We start from the raw sequence: 12872 nt of genomic DNA on the forward strand, positions 1-12872 counted from the left end.
GCTATTCTAGTGCAAATGAGCTGAGAAGATACGAAACAGGTACTTGTGGCACTTTAACTGCCGCTGCGCGTGTCGAACGCGGGGCACAAGGAAAAGAAATCTTGTCTAAGAGCCCAGGCGCGTCAAGCTTGCACCGCTAACGGAGAGCTACCTTGATAACCGTGAATCCAAGGAATCAATTAGCTTCCAGTTGTTTCATGATCCCTTCTGCTGCCAGACACAGCAACAAGGCGCAGTTCAGCATCATCCACCGAGAGCATCGCCATTGAGGCTGCAACACTTGACCACAGCATAACAGCATAGCTGACAGCCGCCAACATGGTCAAGCTCGAGGACGTCTCCGGCCTCCTCCAGGCGCCTGCGTATGGCCTCTCTTCCCTTCTCAAGGCCTCCTCTCCTGTATGCTTCAATTCTAACGCTGGTGAAGGCCCGAGCAGAAAGTTCCCATCCGAACCGATTCGACCTACAAACCGCTTCACTCCTTCGCCCTAGACAAACAGCGGTCATACAAGCAACAGTATGGCGACATGTACTTTTTGCGGCTGGCCAAGATCAAGCCCGCAGTTGAGGAGGTGGCTTCCAAGGCGTGGGATGGTACGGAGATTGGTGGAGAGCAGGCCAAGAGGGTTGATCGAGTGCTTGATGTGCGGCAAGGCGAGCTGTGTTGGGTTGCTGGCACCGTCTACATGGACATGCGGTTGAAGCCCAATATTCTCGAGGACGTATCCAAAGATGTGAGCTACCTACAGCCGTTTATCTGCGCTTTTGATATGTTCATACCTGTGGTACATGGTAATGCTGACTTCTTCTGCTGGTAGCGTTGGCTGTCTGCTCCCATCTCCTCGCAAAAGTACTACTCCGACGACGGCTCCGACCAGATCATGCTCGAAGACGACTCGGGCCGCGTTCGCCTGGTGGGAGAGTTGCTCAATTCCATCCCTCTCGTCACCGGGTGCATCATTGCCGTCATGGGCACCGAGAACACAAACGGAGAATTTGAGGTCATCGATCTCAAGGTGCCCGATCTGGCTCCGCAGCCGGAGCGCTGGGCCCTCTCGAAAGCGCCCTCCGCGAGCGGCAAATCAAAGAGCGAGGATATAGACATGACAGACAGCCCCTCGTCGAACGGCGGCAAGAAGGTTGCCATAGTGTCTGGACTGTCCTTTTCCGGCACCGACGCCTCGTACGATCTCGAGCTCAATCTCCTGCTGGAATACTTGCTGGGAGAAGCCCTCGGCCCAGATGAACAGACTAGCATTTCGCAAATCAGCAGGCTAATCATCGCTGGCGACTCCATCTCAACAACAGCCACCAAGGAAAACGATGATGAAGACGACGAGACTAAGAAGAGGGCACAGAAGAAGTACGGCTACGACGCCAGCGCATACAACCCCTTGCCATCCCAGCTGTTTGACGAGTTTGTTGCTGAGCTCTTGCCTTCTATTCCTGTCACCCTTCTGCCCGGTGCTCGTGATCCCGCCAATGCAAGCTATCCCCAGCAGCCGATCCACACGGCCATGTTTCCTCTTTCAAGAGCCTACGCTTCAGATCCCGGCGCGGCATCAACATCCCAGCCTGGCTGGTTCGACACTGTGACGAACCCCTGGGAAGCAGAAATAGAAGGATGGAGGATATTAGGCACGGGTGGTCAGAACGTGGACGACGTGTTCAAGTATGTCGAGAGTGATGACCGGCTAGGCATGATGGAAGCCATGTGCAGGTGGAGATGCTGCGCTCCCACCGCACCCGATACTCTATGTACATTTCCCTTGTTTGTCCCCTTGCTATTGCCCATCACAGCTACTAACAAAAAAATCGATAGGGAGCTATCCATTCCAAGAAGACGATCCTTTTGTCCTCAAATCGTGCCCACACGTGTACTTCGTCGGCTGTCAGCCCGAGTTTGCAACAAAGGTCATTCACGGCCCAGATGGCCAAAGCGTGCGGCTCATTGCCGTGCCATCGTTTTCTAAAACCAAGGAATTCGTGCTGGTGGATACGGAAACGCTGGAAGTGACAAAGATTAAGATTGCTTCAAGGTGATAGATTGAATATGTGAGAGGAAATAATGGAATATACGTGGCATGGAAGATGCAGAATACCCCGCCATTGATGACGCGACAATGGGAAGTGGAAGTCTTGATTCATACCGCTACGTGGGTTTAGAGAATAAGATTTACGGCTGTGGAAGATGAAGACTACACTGGAGAGTTACTAGACTGGAGATATAAACTCATGTAATCGTCACCGGCGCACACTTTGTCCCTCGACTTCTATAATATACAGCAGCAGACTGAAGGGGAAATAGCGATAATGCCTCTCTGAGCAGCACAAATAGAGAGACTTGGATAAGAGAAAGTATGATACGAAGTCGGTGGTATCTGGCTGGCAACGCCACTTTTCTCGAACCCTATATATTCCTACTCTTTTCTCTTCCTCACTTATCTCTTACTTCTTTTCTCTTCTTCCTTCATCAGAAATCATCAATACTCTGCGACTCCCTACTTCAGAACCAAGATGACTCGACAAACAAATAACCCGCGGAATACTCAACAGATGGACGAGGCGGCAATGAGGGAATTAGTAGCCAACATTAGGGATCAATTGGCTCAACTTTCGGATCGAATGGACGTTTCTGAGGCACGATTAAAGGAACAAATGGCCGCTTCAGAGGCACAAGCAGAGGAAAGAAGGCAGATGCAGATGCTTACTAGGCAACTAACGAATCTGTCTGTGCAACAATCGAATCCTTCTCTGCAACAAAGGAATCTGGATATGCAGCGACAAAGGAATCTAGATCCGCAGCTGCAAAGGAATCTGGATCTGCAGCAAAGAACGCAACAACCGGTTCCGTCTCTGCATCAAACGAATCTGGATCTGCTGCAAAGAATGCAACAACTAAATTCGTCTTTGCAACGAACGAATCCTTCTCTACAACAAACGAATCTGGACCTGCAGCGACAAAGGAATCTGGATCTGCAGCAAAGAATGCAACAAACGAATCTGGATCTGCAGCAAAGGATGAATCTGGCTGAGACCCAACGACAGCGCACAGCAGCTGGGTTTGTCCACCTTTTTTTATATCATTGCTTTTATATACTAATTTTTTATCTTTTTTAATTTAGGTTTAGAAACCTAGACCGCAGAGCTCAGAACACTGTTACCTTGCATGCCCACCGTCTTATGGCTACAGCTACACCTGGACGTCTAGCTCCATTAGTTAGCCTGGTCACCGGGCGAGAGATTGAAGGGTTTCCTGCGACTTTTGATGATATTGCTCAGATTAATGGCAAGTATTCTTTCATTTATTGTCAGGAGTGATCAAGTACTAATTCATATATGTAGAGAATGATGCACGAAGAATCCTCGCAGATCTTGAAGTCGCTACCGATGGATTGAGCACGGCCGAGATGCGGGACAAGATTCGCTCCCAGGTACACTATGGCGGCGGGCAGTGACCATTCTCTCGTTTTCTTGCTTGTTCTGGATTTATAAAGGGAATGCTTATTGAGCACCCCAATTTGCTATTCAAGAGTACTTTACTGTAGTAACAGGTACTAGAGAAATGTAGCTATAGTAGCAGATACTAGAGAATAGCAGATACTTAAAGAACCGGGCTTTGATTACTCAAGTAGATGCTTGTAGTAGGAAATAAACGGCTTTCTTTCACATCCGGATTCAGTGCTCAAACTGTGGCCACGCACGCTGGATACTATTAGCTACTCCCTGAATCAACTCGAGTCGCGGCTGGTCACGAGAACAGAGTCAGCTGCGAAGCTTCTTTTTCCCCTTTTTTCGCCTCTCATCTCTTTGGGCCAGCTGACCACTTGGCGATGCCCGTAGAAACAGCGGCATCGGTGAGAGAACCGATGGAGGATGGCAACCTGGCAGAATTGGAGTCCTTCCTTATCGTGGCTCTTCCTTGCTGGGGGTTTTTCTTCTTTTTCTTCTGGTAATGACTTTTTGTTGTGATTGATATGATTCTGTGCATTAGCACCAGGATTCCCCTCACACCAAAGCTTAATACCTAACACCTTCCGCCCTGTCCTGTCCTGCCTAAATCTCCCCCAAGGGACTGGAGTCTATTCTTAGCATCAAACAAAATTCCCAATCAAATCCATCAAAGCAAATCAAATCGCTTCACAAGTCTCACACCCCAATGCGGGCGTGTCTGATTCGTCCCAACCCCAAAAAGGGCCCTTGCTTCAAAAACAAAGGTGCTTCCCTTTTTTTGTGATTTCGTTACCCTATAAATCGACACTTTTTACCCTATAGTTTTGCTCTGTTTACCCTATAACAACGTAATACGGGGTCTAGAAGCTGCCGGATGGGGAAATAGCTTGTGGCGGGGAAGATACGGGGGTGTTGGGGCTGTATCGTTGAGGTACCTTTGGAGGGGCGTTTGGGGAAGAGCACGTTGGAGGAATCCGTCTGATCCGGATGATTGATTTTGTATTTGTTTGTTCGGATGTTGGGATCAAGATGTTATTGGCACCGGAGAGCTTTGTTCTTGTACATATGTCAAATACTAAACCTTCAACAGTCTCTCTCTCTCGTATACACTGAAGGCATCAATAGTATAAGGTCAGTTTGTCTTACAGCTTGTATGACCACGCAAATCTCCCCTCAATTGGGCACATGCAGCCCATATACTTTACCCCTGACCAAATCTAGCCTTGTCAAAAAAACTGTCGCATTGGACGTTCCGGCATGGCGGTCAATGTTGATGCTCATCAGGTACAGGGTGTGGTACATGTGCTCATCTATAAGCTTCGTCTCATTAGTACGGTACATTCGTAACTCAGGCGGTGACATAGATCCTATCCAAGACTTCCAAAGATTCCGCCATCGGCACATCCCTTACCCGTCAAGGCATGTATCTATCCATCTTTTTGACCCTCAGGATCCTCCAAAAGAAGCAGAACGGCGTTGGTTTCCTTTATCCAAAGTGGCAGGCATTCCCCTTAGATCCGTACCAAGCTCCTCGCTAAATCTTTCCCTCCACACATCCATGGGTCATTACCTCCGCTCAAGCTTCTAGAAACCGTTACTCCAATTCTGCCAATGGAATACTACTACTAAATACGGATAAATACAGTTCGAGCTAACTACATGTCATTCATTCACCGTGTTACTCCAATCTCGTCTCCAACACTCCCCCTCCACCACATGATCACGTCTGGCATTCGAATAACAACGGCGTTGGTCATCTAAAAAGGGGAGGGGGAGTGTGCTTCGTAAACGACACAAGCATGAAGAAAATAACATGGAAGATACATAGGAAAGCATTATTAACTCGTTCGGTTTGTGGCGGGCCGTTGTTGGACTCGTGAACTCGTGGTGTTCCGCTATCAAAGAGGAGAGAGCTTCAGGTTGAGCTCATATCAAGAGCTTTGGTTCCCCAGATATTCTCTTCCATTTTTTACTCTCCATCATAATTACTTGCTTCTCAACTGCCTTACTATATAATTGAGCCTCTGATTTCTTCCTCACATATTCTTGTCAGTCATATCAACACATCATCTCACAATGGGATCCATCTCTCCAGACGCAAAGCTGCCCTGGATCAAGACGCCATGCATCCTCAGTCGTCCATTGAGCCGCGTAGCTGGCTGGTAAGTTGTTGTCTATATATGCATATATCTTCGTCAGCTTACCAACATCACTCCCCCAACAGCAACATCTATCTCAAACTCGACAACCTCCAGCCTAGCGGCTCCTTCAAGTCCCGTGGCATAGGCAACCTCATGATCCACGCCGTCGCAACCAACCCCGACGTCCACTTCTACTGCCTCTCCGGCGGCAACGCCGGCCTCGCCTGCGCCAGCTCTGCCGCCGCCCTCTGCAAACCCGCCACCATCGTCATCCCCGAGACGGCCTCAAAGATCTTCAAGCAAAAGCTTCTTGATCTCGGCGCTCGTGTCTTTCAGGTCGGCAAGAACCTGGTCGCTGCTGATCTGTTCCTCCGCGAGAACCTCCTCGCCAAGGACCCTCGCGGCTTTTATGTCCCGCCGTTTGACCATCCGCACATTTGGGATGGCGCGGCTACTATTGTTGGCGAGCTGCGGGATCAGCTTGATGTCCCCATTGACGGCATCGTCTGCAGCGTAGGTGGTGGTGGCCTGTTTAACGGCCTGATGCAGGGCATTGAAAGCTTCCGCTGGTCTGGCCGGAAGCCTCATGTCCTCACCGTCGAAACTGCAGGTGCTGATAGCCTCAATGCCAGTATCCTGGCTAACGCCCACGTCACACTGCCGGAAATCACCTCCATCGTCACTTCGCTGGGCGTTTCTCGCGTCTCTGAAGAGACATGGAAATGGTCTCAGGCATCAAACACCCAAAACGTCGTCGTCTCAGATGCCGATGCCGCAGTCAGTTGCGTTCGGTTCGCCGACGATGCTCGCCTAGTCGTCGAGATCTCGTGCGGCGCCGCGCTGGCTACGGTATACAGAGGCGACTTGAGAGAGCGGCTCGGCAAGGGCTTGACTGACGCTCAATGGGCAGAGAAGAACATTGTCATGATTGTGTGTGGAGGCTCTGGCGTCTCGCTCAGGACTCTCGACCTCTACCGAGAAGAATATGGTCCTCTTACTACCATCAAGGTGTAATAGCGGAAGACACAATCTCTGTTAATGAAGGTTAACGAATGATGATCCATGATCTCGATGTGAGAAGTATTCAATTTTGGGATTTAAAAAATGTTGGGTAATGAGCGAATAAACATCTTGAGGGGCGTTTGTATGGTATTCTTGACCGTCTTTGCAGCGTTATTTGATGGACTTAGTTTTTGGGGTTTGTTATTTTCTTCTCTAATAAATGCCGAAATTCTGATTGTTAACGGCGAACTCGCGCTGCCCTTGAATTTGGATCTTGGATCTAGACATGTCCCCATTAACACCGAATAGCGACCCCTTTAACGGTAAGGTGTCTTTGATTCTTTCGTGAGTATCCCAGCGACTCCAAATCAACGCCAGCTCCGTCATGAGTTGTATCGTCTTTGACCCCCTGCTGAAGAAAAGGAGATCTGTCGAGCCTCGTAATATCATGACTGCCGTATCCTCCCGTCCGCGTGGCTTTCTAGCTTCGGATGCATTCTTCCGACGAGAGCGCAAAGAAAAAGGTCGGTAGAGAGCGATATCGGCAGAGTCCATAGCCAACTTGTTCGCATGAGATCTGACGTTCCTTTGAATAGCATTAGAAGGGAGGGGCGTGTGCATGTCAGATCCCGTAGCCGCCCGACGTTAAAAGCGAGTCCCGGATCCGAAAGACGAAACTTTCTTTAAAGTCCCATGGTGATAATAGCATGATCAGTTAGGACCATAATCATGAGCTGAACCGCTCACGCTCCCTCTCCCGACGACAGCTTCTCTCCCAATTCATCAGCCACAGTTAGCAAAGGGAAACCTACCACCCCCGTCTTCTTCCCTTTCCTTCACTCAGAAATTAGGGAACCCCCGTTTCTACTTTTTCGCCTTACTCTTCTTCGCAGCACCGCTCCGACTGCTCCCCGCCGCAGCCTCCTTATCCGCCTTGATCTCGTCCACATAAGTCTTCATAATCTGATGTAAATCCGGATTCTTCCTCGCCAACAAAAGCACATCATCCGTCGTAACAGTCGATCTACCAGCATGATTGCAAAAAGTTTCGAGATCAATCGCTACGTTTTCTGTGAAGCGTAAGCCTCTCTTTTTCACCGCATTCAACAGGAATGTATACACGTGAATTTATACACAGTGCACGCCCTGTTCAATTCTTGCTTCTTCTTTCCTCGATGAGGCTGTTCTGCACTTGCACTCACCTATTTGTAACAAGGTCATTTCCGTCAGAGCTCCGATAAACTGGGGTGTCGCATTGCGGTTGCGCTTTAGACATTCTTCGTCGACGATTTGCCCGACGGCGTACCAGAGGGCGGATTTGAGGCGCTAGTGGTTTACAATGAGCTCGTCTGACTATATGATAAAGAGAGATGGATGAATATTTCATACTTCACGATCTTCTTCGCGCGTCGTGTCGGCCATGTTGATTCTGATGTCTAGAGAAATTCCTCAGTGTTGATATGGACAATGGCGTGAGTGTAAGTGAAGGTGAGAGTGAGAGTGAGAGTGAGTGCGAGGTTATGCTTTTCGAGTGAAGTGAATTGCCTGAGCGCGTCGCGGGGTGGCTGCACTAGTACTGATTGGGCAGTAAAGCTACTGGCGACGACATTTGTTTCGAAAAGGCGTTTACATGAGTTGGACAATGCGATAACACACATCACAAGATATGATTCATCAAGTCATGCTTAGATATTGATATTCGTTTCATTCATATCCTCGTGCGAGCATTTCATCCAATGCTCACATCGATTTTCAAACCCTAAATGTCCGCCATTGAATCCAATCCAATTAGTCCCAGAGACATAAATCCCTTCACGCCGTGGTAATATAGCTGCCAACATATAACAAATCCCGACGCCTTACCCTCCAACTGTTTCTATCTACCATGAGAACGAAAAAGGCTCTTCCCTTTATAGTCGCATCTCTCACACATCTACTCAGTAAGCTCAGTAGGCTTCTTGGTGTACAGCGACAGGCGGTTGCCCGCACCACAGTACTCGAGCTCGTTGCCGCTGCAAAGCATGTTACAGTCAGACGCCGGAGCCTTTAGAGATGAAGGATCCAGGGTATTGCCACAGTAGCATTCGCTGCCGTATTCGGTGCCAAAGTACGTAAAGTCAGCACAGAAGTCGGCACAGGCCTCATCTGACATGGTGCCTGTTGCAGTGGCAGCGCCAGTCAGGGCACGGGTGCCGTTGCCCTCCGTCTGGCAGCCGACAAACACAAAGTCGCCAGCAGCAGCAGGTTGTTCAGGCTCTCCGCCAGTAACATTGGCGTTGATGTAAAGCTCAAGGCGGTTGCTGGCTCCGCAGTACTCAAACTGGTTACCACTGCAGGGCATGTTGCAGTCGGCAAGGGGGGCAGTTGAGCTCGAGGTGGAAAGGAAGCTACCACAGTAGCACTCGTCACCGTACTCAGTACCAAAGTATCTGTAGTCGGAACAGAACTCAGCACAAGCCTCGTTGGTCATGTCAGCTGCCTGAGTAGCTGCCTGGCCCAGAGCGCGGTCGCCCTGACCTTCCGTCCAGCAGCCCACCAACGTATAGGCACCAACGGTGGGCTCATGAGTAAGGGTGCCGGTGGGAGTGGGCGGTTGGGTGACGGTGGTTGAGTACAGCTCAAGACGGTTGCCGGCACCACAGAATTCACTACCATCACCGCCGCAGACCATGTTGCACTGATCAATGGGGGCCGCCTCACTGCTCTTGGCAAGTGTGTTACCGCAATAACCTGAGTCACACATTGGTTAGCACAAATGATATTCAAAGACGTGTACGGATGAAATACTCACATTCGCGGCCATATTCGGTACCCCAGTAAACATAGCTGCTGCAAAAGTCTCTGCAGGTTTCCAGAGTCATGGTGTCATTGGCGTAGGAAGTGCCAGCAAGCGCACGAACGCCATCGCCTTCGGTCCAGCAAGAAACAAGGACATAGCCGTCGACTGAAGGCTTGTGAGTAGGAGTGGGAACTGCAGTAGTTGTGGGCGGCGCTGTTGTTGTCGGAGGCGCAGTGGTGACGGGGCCGCTAGTAGCAGGTTCGCTGGTAGCAGGCTCACTGGTAGCAGGCTCACTGGTAGTTGGTACGGCATCGGTGGTAGTGGCTGGGATAGTTGGGAGGCCCGTTGTGCCACCGGATCCATCATCTCCTCCGTTGCAGGCAGCCGGGCTGGCAAAGTCACGGCAAGTACCGCCAATGTTGGCGAGAGACTTGAAGCTGTCAGACTGGTTGCCGTTGATGACATCGACATATGCCTCGTAGGCCAGACCACCCTGGATGGTGGTATCAATGTTGAAGAAAGTGTAGGACCCAACACACTGACCCTTCTGGAGGTCGACGGTAGTGCTCTGCAAGAGAGGAACGGGGCTGGTGGTCTGGGGAGTCTTGAACCAGATTTTAGCTTGCGCACCCTGGCTCAGGCGATCGTTGCGGACGGCAGCGACAGCAGTCAGAGCACCCGAAGATCCCAGCACACAGCTCTGGGGAGCCTGGAAGATGATGGCATCCTGGACAGGGTACTCATTTCCGTTGTTGTCGTGGATGTCCTTGGTACCGTCGGCGTTGTTGATAGTGACGGTGAAGGATGAGATACCCGAAGAAGCAAGGATGTTGGCCGTGAAGGGGAAGAAGTCAAAGGTATCATCAAAGCCTTGGCTGGTGCCTTGAGCCGTGGCAGTGATGACACAAGAGCTGAGGCCGCAGTCAGTGGTTCCCTTGCGGTTCTTGTAAGTGATGGTCACGCTGGAGATGCTGCCCTTGGCAAGGCCGGTGGTCTTGATACGGATGAAGCCCGTAAACTGAAGAGTGGTACCGCCATTGGCAAGGGTCAGCTGCAAGTTGACCGGCTTGACGTTGTAAGGCACAATCGGGTCGGAGAAGGTGACGCCCGGAGGGACAACCTCAATCATCTTTTGCAGGACAGTCTTGCAGACAGAGGTAAAGGTATCGGCATCGGCCAAGGCCTCCATGGTCGCGTTGTTATCAGAATTGAAAACTTTGAAGTCGGAGTTTTTGCTAATCTTGACAGATGGGCCGACAACAAGAGGGTTCTGGGTCTCTCCGGAGAGATACTCAGTCACGACCTTGTTATCGAAGACGGCATCGGAGCTGTCGAGACCAGCCTCGCCGTCGAGTCCAGTTCCGGCGGGAACGATATCGGGGAACTCAGTGTTGTGGACGCCACCAAGAGTGTGACCACAGGCGGTGACTTGGATCATTTCCTGAGTGCTGAAGCCCATGCGCTGAAACTGCTGCTGAAAGGTGAAGACAGAGTTTTGGGGCTGGGGAACACCTGTAGGTCCCTTGCCGGTGGCATCGATACGGCCAACACGAATTGGCACAGCAGGGCCGCCGCAAGAGCGGACAGATGTGTAGACGCCCAGGGCGATGAGGTCAGCCAAGCTGGACCGGGGAGAGAGATAGGGAGCCATGAACTCGAGTGTCGTCTTGTGGCCGGGCCCGGTGTTTTCGCCATCGTCCAGCTCGTACTGGAGCGAGGCGTCCAGACCACCAATGCCGAAGTTGATGTTGGCAGTGGACATGTCGTGGAAGCCGACCCGGAGCCACTCAGCGGCGTTCTGCCGGCCGGGCCCCGACGCTTCGTTGGAGCATGGGTTCACGGTATCGGCGAATTTACGGGCGCGGAACGACTGGAGCTGGGTCATGATCTCCTCAATCTCGTCGACTGCGTTGGGCCATGTGGGATCAGCCAGGGCTGAGCCAGCCAGGCCGAGAAGGCCCACCAAGGCAGCTGTTGACTTCATGGTGGGATTGCGAAAGACTCGATGCTCAATGGACAATAGAGAGACTGTGTTTAATAAAAACAAAAAACGAGTGGGAACAGCTCAAATCGTATTGCAGTAGAGTCTCTGTGTCGCTGTCTCTATCTCGACACACGCACAAGCGAGCGAGCGTGGATGGCCTCAAATCCCAAGAAAACGAGCGGGCAGACTCATCGCCTTTTAAGGAAGACAATAAAGAGAGAGAGAAAGGAAATGACGATGAGGATGAAAGAGTAATAGAGAAGAAAAAAGGACAAGGAGAGTAGAGTCTTGACTGGAGGGTGTGAGAGCTGCAGCCGTATCGTATCGGGCCAGAGTCGTGCGATGGAGCTGCAGCTCTTGCACTGGTTCGTCGTCCATGGCTTCGCAGAAGCGTCAAAGGCTGCAGGCTCTGCAGGCTCTACACCCTTGTCTTCAGCCCGGAGTGGCGGGATTGAGGCCGTCGATTGGAGAGATGCTGGCTGCAAGGGTTGAGTTGTTCAGGTCGTTCTCGTATTTTTGGCAGCCGACCTGCATTAGTCCACCGTTCAGGTACTTCAGGCACTCTCAGGCCCCAAGCCAAGGGCTTTTTGGTGGACATTGTGCCAAGCACAAGGCCTGGAGGGAAGGAAACAAGAGATAATCCACGCCCCGCAGATGCCGTCCTTCCATAGCCAAGCCTCCAGTTGTCGTGCTGTTGTTTACAATTCTTACTGTACGAGCACATACTTACTCATACTCTCTCACTCTCACCATCACCAAGGGCCAAAAAAGTCAAAGCCGAAACTAACATCTCTAGCAATAGTCGCTGCGGGCTGAAGAGGCAGATCGAGAGCCCGTGCTCACTCACACCTCCCCACCTCCATTATGTTTGTGCTTGGCTCTTGTCCGGCGGCATGTGCCATGTGCAGCAGTGCAGTGCAGCTCCCGTACAGGCACAGGTCGCAATATTGCTTTCTGGGCACAGTCGATAGTCACCGACATGCTTTTTTCGGACGGCACGGAGGGCGGGATGGCAGCTGAAAAGACGGCGCTGATGCTTGCAGGCACTTGCAGATGCTTGCTAGTATTGATTGTTCTGCTATTGACCAGGGGCGTCTGTCTTGGCAGCGTAGACGAGGTGAACGAGCAGAAAAGAGCCCACTCGCACACACACACAGACTGACTGACCACAGTAATACAGTACAGAAACAGGCACCAGACCATATTATTGAATTCTCCCCATCGCCATCCCGTCTGATCCGCCTGCCGGCATTGTCGAAATCCGTATCCATTAACATCAACATGGACATCGGACGGGCGGCTAAAACCCACTGGCGTTATCAAAAGCTCCTAGGCCTAGTAATGGAGGGTCAAGAGGATCGGATATCGCGCCAGCTTTAACCGGATCGACAGTAGCCCAGTTGCTCACCAGGGGCAGCGTGATGGATTACACTCGGAAGCCAGCCGTAGCGCAAACCTTGAGGCCCAGGACGGGCTACAGTATTGCAAGCAAGTGATTTCCATCGCATGGGTC

The 12872-nt window shown here is 51.1% G+C and overlaps 6 protein-coding genes across 6 annotated transcripts; 3 read left to right on the forward strand and 3 right to left on the reverse strand.

Annotated features, from left to right (window-relative positions):
• The first annotated feature begins 103 nt into the window (after positions 1-103).
• V8C40DRAFT_43485 (DNA-directed DNA polymerase delta subunit POL31) lies at positions 104-2280 on the forward strand. Its single transcript, XM_083222977.1, has 4 exons — positions 104-362; positions 428-734; positions 819-1758; positions 1823-2280. The coding sequence occupies exons 1-4, from the start codon at positions 319-321 to the stop codon at positions 2041-2043; spliced, it is 1512 nt and encodes a 503-aa protein (XP_083071574.1). The 5' UTR covers positions 104-318; the 3' UTR covers positions 2044-2280.
• V8C40DRAFT_43486 (uncharacterized protein) lies at positions 2281-3658 on the forward strand. The gene is made up of 3 exons (XM_083222978.1): positions 2281-3062; positions 3126-3289; positions 3346-3658. Exons 1-3 carry the CDS (start codon positions 2518-2520, stop codon positions 3456-3458), a joined length of 822 nt encoding a protein of 273 aa, XP_083071575.1. The 5' UTR covers positions 2281-2517; the 3' UTR covers positions 3459-3658.
• A 1871-nt stretch (positions 3659-5529) lies between these two features.
• Positions 5530-6608, forward strand: V8C40DRAFT_267326 (tryptophan synthase beta subunit-like PLP-dependent enzyme; the record flags this gene model as incomplete). Its single annotated transcript, XM_083219839.1, has 2 exons — positions 5530-5615; positions 5678-6608. The coding sequence occupies 2 exons, from the start codon at positions 5530-5532 to the stop codon at positions 6606-6608; spliced, it is 1017 nt and encodes a 338-aa protein (XP_083071576.1).
• Positions 6609-7338: 730 nt separating this feature from the next.
• V8C40DRAFT_43536 (kinetochore component CENP-S-domain-containing protein) lies at positions 7339-8273 on the reverse strand. The gene is made up of 3 exons (XM_083222980.1): positions 7986-8273; positions 7799-7922; positions 7339-7666 (listed from the first exon to the last, which is right to left on the reverse strand). The coding sequence occupies exons 1-3, from the start codon at positions 8016-8018 to the stop codon at positions 7461-7463; spliced, it is 363 nt and encodes a 120-aa protein (XP_083071577.1). The 5' UTR covers positions 8019-8273; the 3' UTR covers positions 7339-7460.
• Positions 8274-11547, reverse strand: V8C40DRAFT_43535 (heme peroxidase). Its single transcript, XM_083222979.1, has 2 exons — positions 9388-11547; positions 8274-9326 (listed from the first exon to the last, which is right to left on the reverse strand). Exons 1-2 carry the CDS (start codon positions 11357-11359, stop codon positions 8530-8532), a joined length of 2769 nt encoding a protein of 922 aa, XP_083071578.1. The 5' UTR covers positions 11360-11547; the 3' UTR covers positions 8274-8529.
• Positions 11548-12055: 508 nt separating this feature from the next.
• Positions 12056-12797, reverse strand: V8C40DRAFT_249054 (uncharacterized protein). Its single transcript, XM_083216674.1, has 2 exons — positions 12540-12797; positions 12056-12476 (listed from the first exon to the last, which is right to left on the reverse strand). Exons 1-2 carry the CDS (start codon positions 12560-12562, stop codon positions 12203-12205), a joined length of 297 nt encoding a protein of 98 aa, XP_083071579.1. The 5' UTR covers positions 12563-12797; the 3' UTR covers positions 12056-12202.
• Positions 12798-12872: the final 75 nt, after the last annotated feature.

The sequence above is a fragment of the Trichoderma camerunense genome (assembly GCF_050948025.1).
Source record: "Trichoderma camerunense strain CBS 138272 chromosome Unknown V8C40scaffold_12, whole genome shotgun sequence".
NCBI classification, from domain to species: Eukaryota; Fungi; Ascomycota; class Sordariomycetes; order Hypocreales; family Hypocreaceae; genus Trichoderma; species Trichoderma camerunense.